The sequence below is a fragment of the Pseudonaja textilis genome, chromosome 1, assembly GCF_049901715.1.
Source record: "Pseudonaja textilis isolate UNSWEBS1 chromosome 1, rPseTex1.2, whole genome shotgun sequence".
In the NCBI taxonomy this organism is placed as follows: domain Eukaryota; kingdom Metazoa; phylum Chordata; class Lepidosauria; order Squamata; family Elapidae; genus Pseudonaja; species Pseudonaja textilis.
The window spans coordinates 21,757,835-21,779,295 of record NC_141990.1 but is presented as its reverse complement, the minus strand read 5'-3'; the positions used below and the strand labels follow the sequence as shown (position 1 = coordinate 21,779,295).

At 42.6% G+C, this 21,461-nt stretch overlaps 1 protein-coding gene across 12 annotated transcripts in view; it reads right to left on the bottom strand.

The window, feature by feature from the left end:
* Positions 1-21,461, bottom strand: part of ELN (elastin) — a 98,706-nt gene that overhangs the window by 21,239 nt on the left and 56,006 nt on the right. For 10 of the 12 annotated variants that reach the window (XM_087927976.1, XM_087928041.1, XM_087927994.1 and 7 more), the window contains exons 8-20: positions 19,979-20,026; positions 19,550-19,621; positions 18,849-18,881; positions 18,576-18,650; positions 18,128-18,172; positions 15,991-16,053; positions 15,287-15,331; positions 14,611-14,691; positions 13,538-13,600; positions 9,041-9,190; positions 2,916-2,966; positions 993-1,220; positions 800-868 (exon numbers count right to left, since the gene is read on the bottom strand). In XM_087927976.1, the coding sequence (XP_087784102.1) occupies positions 800-868; positions 993-1,220; positions 2,916-2,966; positions 9,041-9,190; positions 13,538-13,600; positions 14,611-14,691; positions 15,287-15,331; positions 15,991-16,053; positions 18,128-18,172; positions 18,576-18,650; positions 18,849-18,881; positions 19,550-19,621; positions 19,979-20,026 (1,023 nt within the window). The remainder of the gene's footprint in view (positions 1-799; positions 869-992; positions 1,221-2,915; positions 2,967-9,040; positions 9,191-13,537; positions 13,601-14,610; positions 14,692-15,286; positions 15,332-15,990; positions 16,054-18,127; positions 18,173-18,575; positions 18,651-18,848; positions 18,882-19,549; positions 19,622-19,978; positions 20,027-21,461) is intronic. The other 2 variants (XM_087928068.1, XM_087928003.1) reach the window with 2 other exon arrangements.

Sequence of the window (21,461 nt, the reverse complement as noted above, 5' to 3'; positions counted from 1 at the left end):
CTCTGCCCAATTCCTTTTGCTGTGGGAGCAGAGTGCAATTCAGCAACCCAGAAGAATCTTGTATTATCTCCACAAAGATGCTGAGTTTGGTTTTGTGTGTCTGACAAATTTGATTCAGTATAAATGAGAAATACTGAATGAGAAATAATCAGAAGGCAAGATCCTAAAATCCACAACAGTGGATTTCAACTCCCAGAATTCCCCAGCCAGTGTGCTGGCTGGAGATTTGTGGGAGTTGAAGTTTTCACATCTTAAAAGTTGCCAAGTTTGAAGAACATTAATCTACAAGGATGATAATTTTGGTTTAGGAACAAAAACGGGATAAGGGCAGTGATAAACCGAGGGGGAAATTTGAGTGATAAATCTTTTTGATTATGCTTGAAGGATTGTTTTAGTGGGAAGAAGGTGAATGCATTTTGAAGCAATGACCTGGACTCTCAGACAGGTGGGGGATGGAATGAATAAACTTGATTCAGTAAAAGAATTATCTAATGACACAACATGTATATTAATGGTTTATATTAGGTCCAATGAAGATCTTGATTTTCAAAATAATTTAACATATATTTGTCCTACAGAGAGGCTTGCTTTTAAAATTAATATCTATGGATTTTTTATAATATTACATATAGAATATTTTACCAGGCTCAAGGTATATAATTTAATTTGCCTCAGTCAGCAATTTATTTTGCATGCCATTCTGTATGTTTGCTGATGTCTGGCATTTTGAAGTAGATTGTCATATCTTGCTATTCACAAACTCTGTTGCAATGAGAAAAGAAATAGGTTGCATTTTTACCATATGCTGCTGCTTTTGCTGCTGCCTTAGCTGCTGCTGCTGCTGCCGCCGCTCCTGCTAACCCAGTTCCTAATGTGCATAAAAACACAGTTAAGTTACAGGACAGAATCCATACTGGCATGGAGGTCTTCTGCATCTGGGACTACTGGAACCCCAGAAACCCCACCAATACCTGGGATGTTACTGACACTACCTGGGACAATGCCGCCACCACCAGGGACAATGCCACCAGGGCCAACGCCACCAGGGACGACGCCACCAGGGACGACGCCTCCTGGGCCAACGCCACCAGGGATGATGCCTCCAGGGCCAACGCCACCAGGGATGACGCCACCAGGGCCAACGCCACCAGGGATGACACCACCAGGGCCAACGCCACCAGGGATGACGCCACCAGGGCCAACGCCACCTGGAACCCGCCCTAGAAAAGAAATTATGAAATGGGAGTGGGAACTTGGTGGAAACTGAGTTCAATTGCATTGGAAACATAGCAGAAACTCAACTGGACGAGAACTTAGTGGGAACTCAAAGAAGATTCACCAAAGTCCTTGCTGCCTACCAGTCATACATTGGTTTTTGGTTTTTCACTGATTCAAAAGATGTGTTCTATTCCTCAAGATTTTCACTGATCTCATTTTGCTGCCCTTCTATATAGTGTATGTGTCTGTTTGATGTATGAGCCTATTTGATACAGTGATTTAAACCAGTCACTTTCTCTCTGTCCTGGGGAGGTGTTGTGGAGGTTCCTAGATAAAAATCCACACAATACCCCCAGACCACAGAAGTATCTCTGCGTATATAGCAACTACTTCCTGTGCAAGTAGACATAGGATATATTTGGGCATTCAATCAATCCCCGTTTTGCCTTGAAAGCCTGAATCTTGCAACTTGCACATGTTAAGAAAGTCAATTTGATTTTCTAAATTTTCTTTTGCATAATTTATGGTTATAGGGAGGGAAATTTCAAAGTATAATTTCTAGTTTTGTTTCGGCTAGATAACTAGGGGAAGTGTTAAGAAATACGTAATCAATTGAAAACTTTCCTGATTTCAAACATACTCTAAGGCAGGAGTGAACAACCTTTTGGACCTCGGAGATCACCAAACTCATAATTTTAAATCCCACGGACCACTAATATGAATTTTGACTGACGGTGGTTTGTTGACATTGGTGGGAAAGTTAGTTCCATATTCCAGAGCTGCAGTAGTCACAGGACTGGCCCTTTGGTCATCCTGGAGTAGCTGCTCCTCCATCTGGATGCACTGGCCTGCCATGGACTGGAGGAGCAGCTCCGGGATGACCAAAGGGCCAGTCTTGTGACTACTGAAGCTCTGGAATATGGGACCAACTTTCCCACCAACCTCAGCAAGCTACCTGGGGCGGATTTCCCTCCCCCGCCATTGGTCTTACCTTCTAGTTCCAGCTCGTGTGGCTCTACTCAAGGTAAGGTTTGCGCTTGGCCGAAGGGTGGGGCCAGCGGGTAGGTGGGCCATGTGGGCAACAGAGCCTTGTGTTCTCACGCAGCCTGGATTAATTGCTTTGGGGGGAGTGCTTTGAGGGGGACATTTCTCTGCAGACCAGCAAAATTTACTCGCGGACCACCAGTGGTCCCCAGACCTTTGCTCTAAGGCACCAGCCATGCTGTGTTAAATCTTGCTGCTGTCAGAAAGCAGAAACTCAAAATCTCCTATTTTCCCCCACCAAAATATCGCAAATTTCTTTGCTCTATACTGTGCTGTACAGATTGACATTTCTCAACCTCGTCATCTAAGATACATGGATTTCAACTGCCAGAATTCACATCAGAGAGGGTGGAAAAACTGTATGTACGACAACATTGTTGTTTTCAGTAGTAGTTGTAACTTCATGCTGGGTTTACCCGCCTGTCCTCTAGTTTCTGAGAGGTCACTAAGCACACTTACTAAGTGCAACTTTGTCCATCCCAGGGAAGTACTTTAATGGTAAGGGGGAAAGGGGGAGGGAGAAAGGAAGGGAGAGAAGAATGGAGGGCCCAATCCTACAATGCGCACTGCAATGATATCTACCTGCCTTGAGTTTGCTACAAATACCCCTCCCCCGCCAAAATAAAGATGTTTCAAATAATTGGGAGACATACCGTATTTTGCTGCTTTAGCGGCAGCAGCTGCTGCTACTGCTGGACTCACTCCTTGAAGATTCAAGCAAGAGAAGAAACAGGAGGTAGAGCTTAATAATAGAAACGTAATGCATTTCAAATATAGTCTTGCTGTGATAATAATGCAAAACTGCCATTATCCTCATTACAATCTTACCCTAATTTTAAGAAATGGTGGAAATGAACCTCTGGGGCCCAAGGGAAGGTGAGGAAACGATTTATTTTGAATTTTTTGCTGGCATCAGCAAAAGGTTAGTTGGTGATAGGCAATTAAACCAGCCTGGCTTGGTTAAAACTGGAAGCTGTTCAGTTGCGTAAGGGAGTTGAGACCTTCCCCGCCTCTGCTTCTGATCAAGTTTAGCAATAGCAATTAGACTTATATACTGCTTCACAGTGCTTCACAGTCTCTCTAAGCCAGGGGTGGGCAAACTACGGCCCGGGGGCCACATCCGGCCCGTTGGTCTTTTTAATCCGGCCCGCCGAAGATTGGTACAGAATTAAGGTTTGATGTGAATGATTGAATGTTTGCATTCATTTGATTTTGACTTGTAATGACAGGCATTTCGACACCAGGTGGCGGCCCGTCTGTCAAATTTTAAAAGTCAATGAGCCCCCCCCCCGAGCCAAAAAGTTTGCCCACCCCTGCTCTAAGCAGTTTACAGAGTCAACATTTTGCCCCCAACAATCCGAGACCCTATTTTACCAAACTTGGAAGGATGGAAGGCCGAATCAACCTTCAGCCGGTCAGGATTGAGGGAATCGAACTCCTGGCAACGTGAGCAGAGCTATCCTGCAATGCTGCATTCTAACCACTGCACCACCATGGCTCTTTACTTCATGTCCAGAGCAAAGGTGGTATTCAGCAGGTTCTGACCAGTTCTGGAGAACCGGTAGCGGAAATTTTGAATAGTTCGGAGAACTGGCAAATACCACCTCCGACTGGCCCCCATCCCCATCTATTCTCTGCCTCCCGAGTCCCAGCTGATCGGCTGGGTCTTCTTTTGTTGCCCTGTACAGGAGAACGGAGCTGGAAAGCAGGTTAGGGAGGTAATGGGGATTTTGCAGTATCCTTCCCTAGCCACTCCCCCCAAGCCATGCCACGCGCACCAAGCCATGCCCATAGAAAACTAGTAATTTTTTTTTGAATCCCAGCACTGGTCCAGGAACTCTCTTCATCAGACACCCAGTGAAAAGGAGGGAATGGCAAAAGAGGAAGATGAGTTCCCTGGCTCATTTTGGTTCTGGCCACCCATAACCACCAGATGATTCCCCAAAGGCTACATAGTCTCCCCCACCCTTAGCATAGAACCTTAGCACTGGAGAGAAAAAAATCCCATACATGCTTTAAATTAAGGTGACCAACTTTTTTACAATGAGAAGGAGGACACAAATAAATTGAAGAAAAAAAATAATAAAGCCACTTGCGCGCGGCACACTCTCTGAAAACAATTCTACTGTGTGGAGCGCATGCGTCTCATAATTGTGTCTCGCTGCACTGTACCGAGCCTTGACGAATCGCCATGTCAAATACAAATACGTCACATCACACACAATGGATCGGATCAGCATCGATCAAATACGGAGATTTACAGATTAGCCTTCAAATAGGAGGACATGTAGGAGGACACTTTTTGAGAGAGGACAGAACTTACAAAAGGAGGACTGTCCTCCCTAAAGGAGGACGGTTGGTCACCTCATTTAAATAAAATACAGCATTGTAATAAGTCAGGGATGTCAAATTCAAGGCCCAGGGCCTGGATCTGGCCTGCGGGATGCTTAGATTTGGCCTGTGGGGCCACCCTGAAAATGACAAAAGCTCATGGTGTCTCTGCTATGGAAAACAGAGCTCGGGAGGGCCATCCGTGGCCTTCCTGAGCTCCATTTTCACTGGCAGAGGATTGCAGGAGGCCATCGCAACCCAAAACAGAGTTTGGAAGCCCATTTTTACTGGCAGAGCGCTTGGCCCACCAGAGGTGCCCCTGACATGACTGATGTTGAGCTGGCCATGCCCCTTGCCCACGCCCCCCATGCCCCCCCCGATGATCAAACACAACCCTGATGTGGCCCTCAATGAAATCAGGTTTGACACCCCTGTAATAAGGTAAGCTTTTTACCGGTATCTTATTATTCTCTTTAGTGGCTATGGAATACAAGTAGTCCTCAACTTACAACAGTTCATTTAGTGACCGTTCGAAGTTACAACCATTGCAGCATGCCCATCGGTCACCTGATCAAAATTTGGAAGCTTGGCAACTAACTCATATTTATGGCGGTTGCAGTATGGTGGGGTTCAGAGGTGGTATTCAGCAGGTTCTGACCAGTTCTGGAGAACCGGTAGCGGAAATTTTGATTAGTTCGGAGAACCGGCAAATCCCACCTCTGACGAGATTTTACAGTATCCTTCCCCTGCCACGCCCACCAAGCCACGCCCACAGAACAGGTAGTAAAAAAAATTGAATCCCACTACTGGTAGGGTTCTGTGATCCCCTTTTGTGACCTTTTAGCAAGCAAAGTCAATGGGAAAGCCAGATTCACTTAGCAACTGGGTGACTAATTTAACAATTGCAGCAATTCACTTAAGAACTGTGGCAAGAAAGGTCATAAAATGGGGCAAAAAGTCACTGAATAGATGTCTCATTTAGCCACAGAAATTTTGGGCTCAGTTGTGGTTGTAAGTCGAGGACTACCTATATACAAATTCTCAAAGCTGTTCTATTTACTTCATTCAAGTGCGATTTCATTCTTTCCTAGAAAATCACTGCTTCATGCATGTATTCTATATGCTGTGGTAGTTGTTCTGACCAAGGCTTCCTGAGACCGTAATTAAGCACACACTTAGTCCCAAACAGTCCCTCGAGATAAGCATCCACCTTTATCCTTTGAATTGCTGCTGAACGAACTATAAAAAACCAACCAAAGTACAAAATCCACACAGAGCTTCAAGGTTCAATCCAAACAGAGGGAACAACTTTGCTTCCTGCAAAGGTTTCTCTACCTTTGCACTTCCTTTATACCTTAGGGGAGGGGAAATCATCTCCAAGCCTTACTCCCAAGTTGCCCCTTTTGTCTTAGCTGCTCTTGCCTTCTGGCAGCTCTGCGCACATGCGCACTGGGAACAGGCTCCCCTTGTTCCTCGGCCTCGCTGCTGCCAGACTCTGGAGGCTCCGGAGTCAGCACATAACTCCCAGATGGCCCGGGCCTCATCTCTGCATCGGACGCAGGACCCTTGTCCGAGTCCTCCCAGACTCCCAGACTGGTCCCTGTTCTTCCCCACTGTCTGATTCCGCTGCTGTCTGCACAGGCTGCTGGCGAATCACAACAGTAATGAACAAATGTGATCATTCCAAAACGTGGTTTGTCATTTCCTTCTGATTCATTTGCTGTTACCTCATACGGGGACTTAGGTAAAGGTATCTTTCAAGTGTGCTGTATGTGAGTGTATACACTTCAGAGACACTAACAGGAAGCAAACCAGACGCTAATCTTAAAATGAGGGACTGCTGCCGGTACTGCATTGCATGGAAATGGAATAATACAGAAAACGGGTGAGGTGTAATTTTAGCATTAAAACAAGAACAGGTAGGAGCAGAATGCCCTGTCATTCAATCCATCGCGTCGAAATGTTTTTAATTCTGTTCAACTTCATTTTCCACCCCCACCCCCCCAGAACTGGATTCAGAGGAAGGTCTTCCCACGCAGTCTGCTGTGTTTGCCAGCTGAGCCAATTAATTTCACACTCAGCTGCAGCCCATTTCAAAGCATAGATCTGCCAGCCCTTCCTTTTGCTGCCCACTTTTAAGGCATGAGCAGGAGGTTTTCCAATTGGTGAAACTCTTCGCCTCACCTTGCCTCCCCACATAGGAACTAGAGTCAACAAAGCTTTCTGTCTGCAAATTTTATTTTATTTTTTAAAGCATCTTCAATTTAGCTCCCTCTAATATTGAGGTTGTTCAACTGGGCATATCCTGTGGTTTATGGAGCAATTTGCTTGCTTCTGAGTGGAAGGCTCCATTTGGGATACTGCTACCTCCCTTCTTGCGTAAAATATAGTTTCTGTTTTTGGGGGGAGCGGGGGTGTTAATGACATGATTTGAGACTGGGAAAAAAATTGGTAATTGGGTCAAACAGTTTAAGAACATTGTTCTTGTATCCAATGCTCAGGTATTTTTGCGTAAACTTGGGCAAAGACACACAACCTTCGATGCGTGATCCTATTGTAAAATACAGCATGGACCAATTGCACTGTTTCCAAATAGAGGGGGGCAGTATTTATATAGTATCCACAGCAAAAAATATATGATGATAATTTATACTATTATTGTATTAGTTAAAGTTGAAGCTACAACTGCCAAAACATCTTAGGCAGATATTTACGCAAGCGAGATTCGAACAGCTCGACACAATGGCCAGATATGGGAGATTCCATTCTATACCCTAAATGGACATATCTGCATTTGTGGAGCGGCAGAGGTCGAAGACCTAGCTCACATCCTATTTGATTGTTGCCTGTATAAAAGTGTGAGAGACAGGTACCTTGGTGTATATACTAAATGAATGACCCATTGGGATCCCCATATCAAAACAACTTACCTTATGTGCAGCCAGAATCTGAAAATAACATTTAACACAGCACAAGATTTAAGCAAAATGGTTCGGTTGAGATCTGCATATGCAGGGACTGATTGGGGTAGAATGTAGGGGCGATACCGAAATATAATTTTATCATATTTTATCTATATCTTAAATTATTGTTATTTTATTCCAATTTCATTTTAGACTGTATTTTATTCCAATTTCATTTCAAACTGTATTTTATCTAATTCCATTTTAAATTGCTTTTATCAAATTTTAGTAATAATTTGTTTCTGGAACTCTGCACTTCGATATAGCCCAAGGGCAAATCAATCAATCAGTCAATGTATTCCTTAAAGTAGTATTTCTTAATTTATTTTGATACAATTAATGTTCAGGAGTCAAAAAACAATCTGAAACTTCACGAAGGGGATAAGATGCTGAAGAGTTTGGTGACCCTCCGCTTACACACTCGCTGCATTTGAGGGAAGGAGTTGAGGATGTCTGACTTTTCTGCTTTGGACTGAAAGGCTGCACAGCTCTACCTCCGAGAGTTTCCAATTCTTATCTGCCTATAGCAACGCAGGAAAAGGAAGTCCAAACGATTAAGAGTTCAACTGTTTTGCTCTTTTTTTTTATTCCACTCAATGGGTTCCTGGCCAAGACAATCTGACTCCCCCCCTCCTTTTTGCAAAGTATGGGGATATGGGAAGGGACTTTTATTACTCCAGTACCCATGGCATTGTGAAGCCAAACAATGTTCTTTGCACTCTCTTACTCAGCACCTGGAGAGAGAATCCAGATGGGTCATGGGCTTTTCGAAAAGCTCCTTCTCAGCTTTTTAAGATCAGCTGATAAACAACAGTCCCAAACTACTTTTGAAGAGATGAGGAGCAGGGACTGAAGCAGGATGGAACTGACTTTGGTGTCAGATTGGAGGAAGGATAAATAAGGGGCAGGAGGGTTCAGGTCTTCTCCCTGTGTGGATGTTAAAATTAGGTTTCTGCTCCAGTTACTGTGACTGTGATTACATGGTGTTGTTTGAGATTGATACTGCTGTTTGAGCAGATAGTCCCTGCCCTTGGTTCACACAGGCCACACAGGATGTATGTGTCTGCTAGTATTCTAGGAGCCGTGGTGGTGTAGTGGTTAGAATGCAGTATTGCAGGCAAACTCTGCTCATAACCAGCAGTTTGTTCCTGACTGGCTCAAGGTTGACTCAGCCTTCCATCCTTCCAAGATCCCAGATTGTTGGGGGCAATATGCTGACTCTGTAAACTGTTTAGAGAGGGCTGTAAAAGCACTATGAAGTGGTATATAAATCTAAGTGCTATTGCTATTGCTGTTCTGCCCATTGGACCCCTACTTGGTGATATAACCAAAAAGCAGTGAATAGATATTAGTATGTTTGAAGCCAGTGAACAAGTATATAACTGAGAGCTGTTGGACTAAATGGGATTGACTATTTGGGATACGGAAGCAAACCCTGATTTCATCTTCTCCTCCTCCTCTTTCTTGTCCCCATAACAACTTACCTCCCGCTGGGCCAACTCCTCCTGGGCCTACTGCAACTCCCGGAAGTCCACCAACACCAGGAAGACCAACACCACCAACTCCAGTTCCAGGGAATCCTGGAAAGCCAACGCCGACACCACCCACTCCAGTTCCAGGGATAGCTCTGCCACCTGCAATGAGAAAGAAAGTCATAAAGGGCACAAGCAAAACAGGCTGGAATTGAGAGAAGGGAGTCATGAATCTCTTGAATGTTGGCCAACATTGGTCAAATACTGACCAATAGTTAGTATTAATTTATTAGAACAGCAGAGGAGCACAGAAAACATTAATTGCAGAAAAGTGCTTTTTTCAGAATCTTCCATTGATGGACAATAAAGAAATAAATACACACAAGCATATACACATACAATTAGCTATGAAAGGCTGGAAGGGTATAGTGATGGTAATCTCTATGGGTAGTTTACTAGTTTTGCAATCCTCAAATAAGAAAGAAATGGAAGGATTTGTGGGTGGAAGGCTAGAATAGCACAGTGGCTAAGATACTAACCTGTGATTTAGGAAATTTCCAGTTCACCTAAATTCAGAACTTTAGCCACTTGTTCATTAGGTCATTCTTCCTGAGGCTGACATCATAACATATGCATAACTTTTAGAATAAGTTTAATTCCATTCATCCATATTAACATATTTACTATTAGCTGGGATTAATAGAGATTGTAGTCCAGCATATTCAGATTACATCAGGTTAACAAAGGCTATGCAGAACAAAAATAAAATCAAAACTTTCCTTAGAGCAGCCATTTAAAGAAGCTCCAGGGGAGGAACTAAGACTCTATCAGGGACCTCATATTGAAGAATAGTATGGAATAGAATAGAAATATTCTTTATTGGCCTAGTGTGATTGGACACACAAGGAATTTGTCTCCGGTGCATAAGCTCTCAATGTACATACAAGCAGCAAGTGATAAATCATGATCATAATCATAAAATATGATCATCATAATCATAAGATATAACGTTCAGTGATAGCCATAGTGTACTAATTAAGCAATCAACATAAATCATGAGGAGTGATTGATCATTGTATTGATCATATAATATATGGGGGTATGGGGGTATATGCATATTTTTTGTCATGTTTATGTAGTATATATTGGAGGAGATGACCCTTTGAGGGCTGTATACAATAAATTTCATTTTAATGAATGCTGTACATTTAAAGTGACAATAATGTTATTCTAACTCTAAATCTATTGTACCCTCAAGCACCACACCCTGTGACTACCACAAGCCTATTCGTCTATTTTCTTCTATTTTCCTCTGAGGAGCTGCCACAAAGAAGAGGGAGTCAATCTGTTTTCCAGAGTATCAGAAGGCAGGATAAGAAACAATGGATGGAAACTAATCAAGAAGAGAAGCAACGTAGAATTAAGGATAAATTTTCTAACAGTGAGGGTAATTAACCAGTGGAATGGCTTGTCCTCAGAAGTTATTGGTGCTCCATCACGGGAGGATTTTAAGAAGAATTCAAACAGCCACTGGTGTGGAATGTTATAGGGTTTCCTGCTTGAGTAAGGGGTTGGACTAGAAGATCTCAAAGGTCCCTTCCAACTCTGTTATTATTCTATTCTGTTATTTTAGGAAGTTCAAAAACATTGCATGGAATGACATGCATGTTGTAGCCAGGATGATCCACTAGATGGCAGCCTCTTTCCTAGATGGCTCTATCACTGACAGGGGCCTGGATCATAGACATGGAAAAGAAAAGAGTGATGTTCAAGGTAAACTTCTGCTTTCAACTCATTTCATCCATCCCACCCATGCCTCACCTCCACTTCTAAAGAGAAACAAAGGTTGCCCATAGAAATCAATGGAAAAATCCAGACTTTTACTGCAACTGCCGCTGGGTAGTTGAAAGTGAATGGTTTCAACCAAAAAAACCCTTTCCCATTCATTCTGACACAGATCTTGGTTCATGTGTTTAAAAAAAAACATTAAGAAATGCAGTGAATCTGTGTGTAAAATAATGGAACAAAAGATGAGCACTATTTCATTCTCCCAGGTCTACACTAGAAATTATGGTTCTGCCTTTCTTGTAAAAACGATGTATCAAAATCCAATGGAGAAATCAAGGGTGCTATTGTAACTAGGCAGCAGGACCTATCTAACAACAACTCCCTCACTAAAAAAAAAAAAAATCCTTTCTTCTTTCTCCCAACATGTAAATAAAGGCCATATTCTTTCACTTCTTTCCCCAAAGGATAGTCCATAGAAAGAATGAAATTATACAGTATTGTAAGCTAACCTAAAAATATAATAATCTAACTTAAAAACCTAAAATTGGAAATCACTCCTTTCTTCGCACTCTTTTCCATTAATGTATTGCTTTTCTTTACTTTTCTACCTTTCAAAATGTAATGTTGTTTTTATTCTTTTCAATATTTAAGAAAAAAAGTATATGCAGTTAAAAAAAAGAATAGACATGCACTGTGCCTGGAACATTCAACTTGTGTCTCTAATCAAGCCTTGATAATTCATCCTTTGTAAGAATAGCAACTGCAGAGGCAGTAAAATCAGGGAAGGGAAGGAAGACTTTCTAAGCCAGGGGTCTCCAATCTTGGCAACTTTAAGCCTGGAGGACTTCAACTCCCAGACTTCCCCAGCCAGCTGGCTGGGGGAATTCTGGGAATTGAAGTCTGCCAGGCTTAAAGTTGCCAAGTTTGGAGACCCCTGTTCTAAGCCAACATGTTGGATTTCGAGATAATTCAGAACCCATCTTACACAATTGCTTCTGGCTTCTACTGGGAGCCCAGAAGCCACAGATGAGGCGCATCAAAGGAAAAACACATCAGAACTGGTGCCCCTGCCCCTTGATTTTAATGCAGGATGGAGGTTTGGGCAGAAATTCAGGGACTGGAAAATAGTGCACAGTCTCACTATCTTGCTTGGTGAAACCAGACAGTGCTGTGGTTTCCTTAAATCCCTTCAACTGCTTGGCTCCCCATTGCCAGCTCGCTTCTTCAATAAAAAACAGATGGCAGGCTAAGGCAGTCCAGGAAAAAGTGGTAGCAAGCAATATACTACAATTCCTAAAGCTCTCTCTGGAGAGCAGATCAGGGCACCTGGGTAAGATGCTGTATTTAGAATCTAAAGAGGAGACGCTCAAAATCCATCCTATTTGATCCTACACTTTCTTATTTGAAGCTATTCATGTGATTTTCCTTCATCTCCCAGATTCTCCTCCTCTTCCTTTTTTGGAGAACACAAGAAGCATCCATCATCCTGGTCCCATACAGACGAGAGCAAAATTTCCCACCCAAAACCCAACAATCATATGAGATCACTCAGAGAGAGAGAGAGAGATTAGCTAGCTATTAAGTCTAAATAGAGAATTTGGAAGAGTTAACATGGTTTCTCCAGTATCTAAAAAAGGAGAACAGAGGTACATTTTTGAGGAAGAAGCAAGGGCTGAAGGCGGAATAAGAATTCCTTCTTCCTGTGCCTAGTTCCTCCATTTGCCACCTTATCCCCTGTATGGAGGCATTGTTACAGTCAATTCACAAAGCATCAGGTGAAAAGACTACAAAAGAGACACAGAAGAATTGGGAATCTCTCCATAATTACTCTGTCCAAACCGCACCTTTCTGCCAGTTTTTGTTAAAGCAGATGGCAGCATTTGGTTGACCTCAGCCAATCTCAATTGAGGCCTTTGAATTATGGTGCTGGAGAAGACTCCTGCAAGTCCCTTGGACTGCAAAAGCGATCAAACTGGTCAGTCCTAGAGGAGATCAACCCTGACTGCTCTTTAAAAGGCCAGATCCTGAAGATGAAACTCAAATATTTTGGCCACCTAATGAGAAGGAAGGACTCACAGGAGAAGAGCCTAATGCTGGGAAAGATTGAGGGCAACAGAAGAACAGGACGACAGAGAATGAGGTGGCTGGATGGAGTCACTGAAGCAGTCAGTGTGAGCTAAAATGGATTCCGAGGGATGGTAAAGGACAGGATAGGCCTGGAGGAACGTTGTCCACAGGGTCGTGATGGGTCGGACACAGTTTTGTGACTAACAACAACAAGCCAATCTCAAACAGGGTTGGGCCTGGTAAGAACTTAGATGGCCTGTCACAAGGAAATCCCAAAGTTGAAGATTGGACTAGGAAGTAAAAAGTCTCTTTGAGGGAGAATGGGCTGCTCAGAAATGTGAGAAAAAAGAAGAAGAAAAGAAAAAAAAAGTACCACTGGAAGATAAATGGTACATCATTTTCATTCTGTTTCCCAGATGCGTCCATGTAGTCAAAATGCGTGAAGTCATGGATGTGTCCCTGAAGTCAAATTTAAGTTCAAAGCGAAGGAGAATTTCTTCGCCTCTCTCTGCCAATTCTAAGTTATTCCACAAAAGATTCCTGGTGCTTTATTTAATTTAGTCTGTACATTCTTTATCCTCCTAAATTTACTTCATCTTGAGTTCCAGTTTCAGTTCTAGTTCAAGCTCATCTAAAGAAGATGAAGCAACTCACCGTAAGCTGCTGCTTTGGCAGCTGCTTTGGCAGCTATTGCTGCAGCTACTGGTCCACCGGCACCTGAAGGAAAGAAAAAGATGAGAGAAGTATACTTGTCTTATTACCTTTGGGGTGCTGATGCCAATAAGAACAGATGTTCCTACTATATCTGGATCATGGAGGGGTGGATTTCAGAAAGCCATGGCTGTGATAGTTGAAGTAACATGGTTGTGGGAGAGCACATTTAGTTGGGCTAAATGAGTCTTAAGTCTGCTTATCTTCCCATAGCCATATAAAACAGAGAGGTACCCAAAGTGTTGTTGGACCTTCAAATCCGATGACATAGAGTCCTCAGTGCTCCATACCCTACTGACCATAAGGGTCATAGAATCGAGAGGGAGAGTTAACGTTTAATGTGTCCCCCTCTTTATCACTTCATCTTCTCCTTGTTAATCTGCAGTCACTTCCATCTAACCTTTCTCCCAGGGACACAGGCATTACCTAGGACTTCTGTCCTAGTAGGATGCAGCTAGATAGGTACTAGGCCTGGCCTATCCTTATCATGTACTTCCTGTAGTTTCAGTTATAATACCTGAGTCACTAATCATTGATCACATCATCTTGGGGCTCAGGAATGCCCCTGTGCACTCACAGAATACTTCAACCACCACAAGGTTTATGAATCCAGGATCTTTCTGCTGAGCTCTGACATCCAAGTCTATCGATGAGCTTATCCACTTCTGTGACTGGAACTTCAAGGCAAGGTGAGGATGGCTCCTAATGACTAGCTAGTCCTGGATCAGTTCAGATGCACTCTACTTTTTAAGGTCAGGGAAAGAGAAGCAATGGCCCTCTGGTTTTGCTGGACATGCATCAGCCCCAGCCAAGGATAATGAAAGTTGGACGTGGCCATCTTCTCCATAACTGACTTATAATATCTGGGAGTCAATAGGCCTCTGATAGAGAGAGGCTATATAGATCTTAGTTTCATTTGTCTTAGTTTTATTGACATCATGGTAGCCCATAATGAACTGTCCTTATTCTCAGGCAGTTATCCAGCAAGACAGATTTGATATATCATTCCATTTTACCTATTCCTCCTGGACCACCACCAGCACCAGGCAACAACCCTCCTTGACCAAGGGACCCAGCTCCAGGCAAAAGTCCAGCGCCTTGTGAGAGAAAAGTAGAAATGCATATTGGCCAAAGTTCCTTGTACTTAGACACCCAGCAGAATGGAGGGCAAATATTTCTAATCCCATGACAATCCATCTAAGACATTTGATCCCCAACCTCCAGTTTCTGTGGATCTCAAGGCCTGGGGGAAAAAAAAGTTCTCTGCAGGATTGAACTTCATAGAAGCAACATCTCCATTTCTATAGACAAAAAAGTACTGTTAAGACACTTTATTCCAAACATGTTAATAATTAGAGCAAATATCCTTTAGGGGATGGAAGTTCAGTGACTTGTTTAATAGTGGATACCCTTGTATGATATTGTAAGTTCAAGAAAGTAAAACAAGAATAAAAAATAAAAATAATTTTAAAATGGCTAAACTCATGAGATTCCATGGGATAACCTACAGATATTTGAGATTTAGCCATGTTTTTTTTTAAAGTTGTAATTTAACAATTATGATTAGGAGCTCTGCGGACTACAGAGGCTGCATAGGTTCTAAAACTATTTATTCACCCTGGAAATCCTGCAGAGTGGATTTTGAGCACATACTGCAAGAATGCTGGTGGTTCTTTTTGGCTTGTTACTTACCATATTTTGCAGCTGCCTTAGCAGCAGCAGCCTGAGCTCCTACACCTGCAGAAGAAAGCAGAAGGACATTGTTGTGGGGTTTGCTTTCATTTTATATTCTAGTGGCTTTCCCTGTCTGGTGCCCTGTCAGTAGAATATAAAATGAGAGCAAAACCTACTTCCTACTAGCACTGACGCATTACTAGTTTGGCAATGAAACGTCTGCAAGAAAACCATCAAGCTTAAAGAGCACCAAGGACACCTCAGTTCCTCTCTGTCCTGTCTTCTGATAAACAAAATCAAGACAGAGTCATCTGAATTTTTTCTCTCCTGCTGGCTTCAATCTCTCGACTGTGAAATTGCTTCACCGAGTCCATCCTTAACTATTCTTTCATACCTTCTAAGGCAGAGGTCCCCAAATTTGGCAACTTTAAGACTTGTGGATTTCAACTCCCAGGATTCTCCAGTCTTCTGGGAGCTGAAGTCCACAAATTGCCAAGTTTGAGGACCTCTGTTCTAAGGTCATCTTGAAATTCCTTTACAGATACAGTGGAAAACACCGTCATTCAGCAAAATCTAGAGGACCACGGGCTCCCTGAACCCCTGACATTCTCTGACTATGTCACAGTGCCAAATCTTCCCTGAGCTGCAAGACAGGAAGACTGGAAGGGCTTTCATAACACTCTAGTCTGACCTTCAGCCAAACACACCACAAAGAGACTTACCTGTACCCGTTGGATAGCCAGGTTTCCCTCCAAGTCCTCCAGCATATGCCCCACCTGCCCCGCCTGAAACCACATAGAGAAGGCAGACTCTGTATGAGAATAGATATTCATATTTTTGCCTAATACAAAATATAAAGAAGATTGGAGGAAAACATCTCACTGGGGCTCTTCTTGGTAAATACACCTACCACATACAGGTAGTTCTTAACTTACAACCATTCATTGAGTGACTGCTCAAAGTTACAACGGCATTGAAAAAAGTGACATAGTGGTTGTTTTTCACACAGCATCTCCATGACCACCTGATCAAAATTCATTTGCTTGGCAAGCGATTCATACTTATGACAGTTGCAGTGTCCTGGGATCATGTGATCAGAATTTTGCGACCTTCTAACAAGCAAAGTCAAGGGAGAATCCGGATTCACTTAACAACTGTGTTACTCAGGGGTGGGATGCTACCGGTTCTGTCCGGCTCTATAGAATCGGTAGCTCTGAAGAGCAGCAGACACAGAACCGGTTCTGTGTTTGATGCTATTTGGCCCACCCACCTGCCCGGGCTCTTACCTGTCCTTTATTTCCTGTTTTTTCAACCTCAGCTGCTTTGCGCGGCACAGCTGTGGTTGAAAAAGCAGGGAAAAAGAGGCTTTTCAAATGCTGTGCACCTGCGATCAGCGCTTTTCAGCTCTCTGGGTGGCACAGCCTAAGGTCATTTACACATGTGCGCAGTGCGCATGCACGCACAAATTGTAGTCACTGTACCAGTCGTAACACTGGTTGAATCCCACCCCTGGTGTTACTAATGTAACAAATGCAATGAGTCACTTAACAGCCGTGGCAAGAAAAACGGGCAAACTCACTTAATCAATATTTTACTTTGCAACATAAATTTTGGGCTCAATTGTGGTCGTAACTCGAGGACTACCTGTATTTATATGTGGGATTATATCTCCTTTAACTCATCCCTGTTATGTTTTAGAGAGACAGAGATCCCTTAATTCCTAATATTTATACAGCTTCTCCAACCCACTGCTTTCCGTATGTGTTAAGACTTCTGCAACCACAATCTCAAATCATGTTGGAAGGTACAGGATGGGGAAAGGCTGTTCTACATCTAATTATGGAACTAGATCCAATTTCATTCCACTCTTATGCTTGTCATTCTATAGGCAGCAGGCTCAGAAGATTTGCAAATAATTTTCAATTTGGCCTCCTATCCAAAACCACAATTCCAATCAAAGCCATGAGACTTAAAACTTAGATTCAAACCAAATGACAGAAATCAGTAAGGAAGACTTGCTCACATTCTCAGGCTTACTGTGAAGCCCGGTGCCAAGCTTCACAAACCTTCCTTTTAAATGGCTGGCTCACCTGGTCTGTTATTAATTCCTTATTTACAATGGTTATATAGGCGCCCATTTTAAAAACCAGATCTGGGAGGCTTACAACTGGCAAAACAATATATAAAACAGTAAAAAAAATGGTAATAAAAACAGAAGTAATGCTCTGATGCGCCCACATTATTGTCCTATCTTGACCTCATCCTATTCCAATGTCTGTTCCTGGGCAAAGAATCAGGTTTTAATGCTCCCTGAAAGGCTAGAGGCCCACCAGTTGTTAAGGCAGAGGCTGCAATGGAAAAGGCACACTTCCTCGGTCCCATAAGATGGCAATGTTTAACTCTGGTGGGATGGACACATATCCACAGAGAGAAGCAGTTCTGCAAATGACCTGGTCGCACATCATGTAGGGTTTTAAAAGTAAAAAGCACCCTGAAGAAAACTGAAAGCCAGTACAGCTCCTGCACAGGGGAGTAATATCAGTGAAACTAGGGACACTCAACACAATATGCATTGCTGCATTCTGGGCCAGTTGTAATTTCTGGCTGGACTTCATGGATAGAGCATGTCACAGTAATCCAAACTGGAAGTGAGCAAAATGTGAGTGACTGTGAGCAAGGCCTTCTTGTCCAGGAAAGGGCACAATTGGCACACACCAAGACAGATTTGTGCAATCTGGAATCCAGTTGATAATTTAGTTGATTTTAGGTCTCAAGCTGTGCCCATTTCTATCAAGCCCCAGGCTGCACAACTACTCAGCAAAGGATTTATAGAATGGAAGACATGTCAACAGGACTCACCGAAAGTCAGCTTGCCAGCACCATAAGGCTTACCATAATAACTACCTGGAAAGAGAACCGTTTGATCAGAACATGCTCGCAGGAAGCTGGTACTTAGTGAGACAGACCCATTGCTCCAATCAGGATAAAGTACATTTTTTGTGGGCGGCTAGGAATGTTTCTGAATTTTGCAACTCTAAAACTGTGGGCTTCAACTTTCAGAATTCCACAATCAGTTATGGCTGGCTGGGGAATTCTAGAAGTTGAAGTCCACACATGTCGCCCACTATGCTAGGCCAAACCTATAATTTACAAGGCACAATTGTTTCACACCACAAACTTTACTTTTGGCTTGCAATGTTTTGTAAATTGAGAGAAAAAGAGACAAAGAGACAAAGGGATGGGGGGAGAGAGAAAAATGTTTCAGGGACGTGTAAAACAATTTGTTAAATTCTGGATTAAGAATCACCTGGGAGTTTTGGTGCCTTGATGGGATAACCTAGAGGTAGGCCTGGTTGCTGTCCACCTCCAATTCCTCCAAGTCCTGTAACATCAAGAAAAGGGCTGAGAAGAGAAAGGTCACAAACTAACAATGACCTAATAGATTTTCCTTCTGCACTTTGTAGCCAGTAACTGGAATAGATCAGTCTCTTCCTCACCTATCCTGGAAGGTGATATATATGGTGCATGCACCAAACTCAGGCCTCATTTTTTTCTTTCTTTTTTTAAGCATCCAACCTACCAGGGATTCCAGCAAAGGCTCCTGCTCCAGCTCCTGAAAGAGGAGAAGGGGAAAGTTTGTTAGAAATGGCTTCTGATATGGACATAGCAGTATGAATATGCCAAGAGAAAAGGAGAAAAAAATCCCCAGTACGGTAGCTAGAGCACAGGATATTTCAGAACCTATCTGAGTGATAAAGGATCACCTGTAATGGGATTGTTTTGGGTTAATAAGCTACCCTGAGCTTCAAGTTCTTTTCATATATCAATACTGAGAGTGAAGATGTTTGCAGGTATTATTTTGCACTCCCACATGTGCATAACTATGTTTATACTTATACCTGTTATCTTATAATCACTTGACAAAATAAAATAAATAAAATCTGTGCACATGCAAATACATTGAGGCACACACATCCATGCACACCCAGAGACAGAGGTAGGTAGATCACAGTGTGAATTAGAATGGCACTTCTTAAAGTGTAGTCTAGGGAATGCAGTGTCATGTCAAATGAATAAATATTTTACAACTCTTCCATTTTATTTTCTAATACGGTAAACATCAAGAGATACAATCCACATAAACCAAATCTCTGGAGTCTTCAATCAATTTTAAGACCGTAAAGGGGCCCTGAGACCCAAATGTTTGAGAATCAGTGAATTATAGGTGCCCAACAAAACCTTGCTATAAACAATAGGATTTGAGGTGGAGATGTCACTTACCTGGGGCTTTCTGTTTGACACCTGTTCCAGATGGCACTCCTGGCAAGACTCCTACACCTGGATAACGGATTCCTGACATATATAGAAACAGCAGCTTTAAGATTTTAGTTTAACAAAATAACAGAGTTGGAAGGGACCTTGGAGGTCTTCTAGCCCAACCCCCTGCTCAAGCAGAAAACCCTATACCACTTCAGACAAATGGCTGTCCAATCCCTTCTTAAAAGCCTCCAGTGTTGGAGCATTCAAACTTCTGGAGGCAAGTCATTCCATTGATTAACTGTTCTAACTGTCAGGAAATTTGAGCCCCGATGTAAAATTACAAGCATCCCATTTTTTGGTTTGTTGAAATCTGCTAAATTAACACCTATGCATTCAATACCATGTTGCTGAAAGGAGGGAGGGATGCGCCTGTATGAAGGCCAAACTCACCTGTGCCAGGAAGTACGCCTCCAGGGAAGACTCCTGGAATTCCAACACCTGTCAAACATAGAGCAGAGATGCTGCCATTCTTCCTTCCATGACTTTCTCCAACTGGGGCAATATATTTAGTTCAAATGCCTTAGGTAGAAGAATTCTCTCACTCGTTCTGGAAGCCAATTTAATTGTCTCAGCAGATGGCAGCACAAAACTGATCTTAGAAGCTAAGCAAAATCAGCCTAATACTTTACTTGGACCGAGAACCACCTGCTAATTTGGGATGTTGTCTTGGGAAGCTGAAATAACATCCCAGAAGAAGACCGTAGCAAACATCTTCTGTAATGCTAAGAGGCTTTGTGAGTTCAAAAGCTCTGGGCAAGAATTTTAACTAGGTGAGATTCAAAGTCTCTAGGTCAATTTGTTTCTATTAGGTTGAAAACACCTGCTGAATTGATTTTAGCCTCCTTTCTTGAACGCTTTTATTTTTGTTTACCTGTTGTGCAGAATTAAAAAGCTTCCAAGCAAGTCCAAAAGAAGTTTAGTCTCAATAAGCATTTTCTCTTTAAATTATCCATCAGTTAGTCCCTCTATTTCTCACTAAGACAGCAAGGCAAGACCATTTTATGCCAATCAATGTTTGTGCAGGGACTTCAAGTTCCAGAATTCTCAGTGTTTATTTTACTTTGGAATTCTGCAAAATGTGAACACATCTGGAGAGCATCAAATCAACCAAGGCTGATGTTAAATGTATTTATTTATTTATGCATTTATGCATTCAATCAACTTGTATAGATGAACAATAACAGCAAAAAAAGTAAAAAGCTCTAATGATTACGAAGAACAAACTCAATTATACCCAATGACATCTCACAGGCCATCTACCTGCCTGACCCCCATTGTCCTGGAGCACCGCCCTCCCCCAGGTCTTCTGCACTTTCCCAAAGGCCAGCATTGCAATAGAATAGATCCCATTAGATGACATTCTTTAATTGAGGGGACCCAAATTGATTCCTCTTGGATCAAATGGGATGGGTAGAAACAGTGGGGGAAGGTAGTCCTGCAAAGACCTGTCTCATGACATGGAACTGCAAATAAAGTTCATGTCAAATAAAGTTTGAAGGGGTCTGTTGTCAACAATCAGTGCCTTGAATTCATCCAAAAATACACTGAGAGTCAGTACAGGTTGGGAGTAGAGGCATAGCATGAATATACCGAAATGTGCTCCTAATAATTCACATTGCTGCATTCTGAAACATCTGCATTGTGATAATTCACCTGGGAGATAACAGTGAAAGTGATTGTGAGCAGTGCCTCCTGGCCCAGGAAAGCTGCAACTGACACACAAATAAAGTTGTAAGAAACCTCTTCTTGTCAAGGTTGTTATCTTCTCTTCAAGGAGGAGATCCAGGAGAACTCCAGATTGCATTCCAGTTCTGTTTGGAGAAGTGCAATCCCATGCAGAAGTAAACATGGAAAACCACCAGAGCCAGAGGCC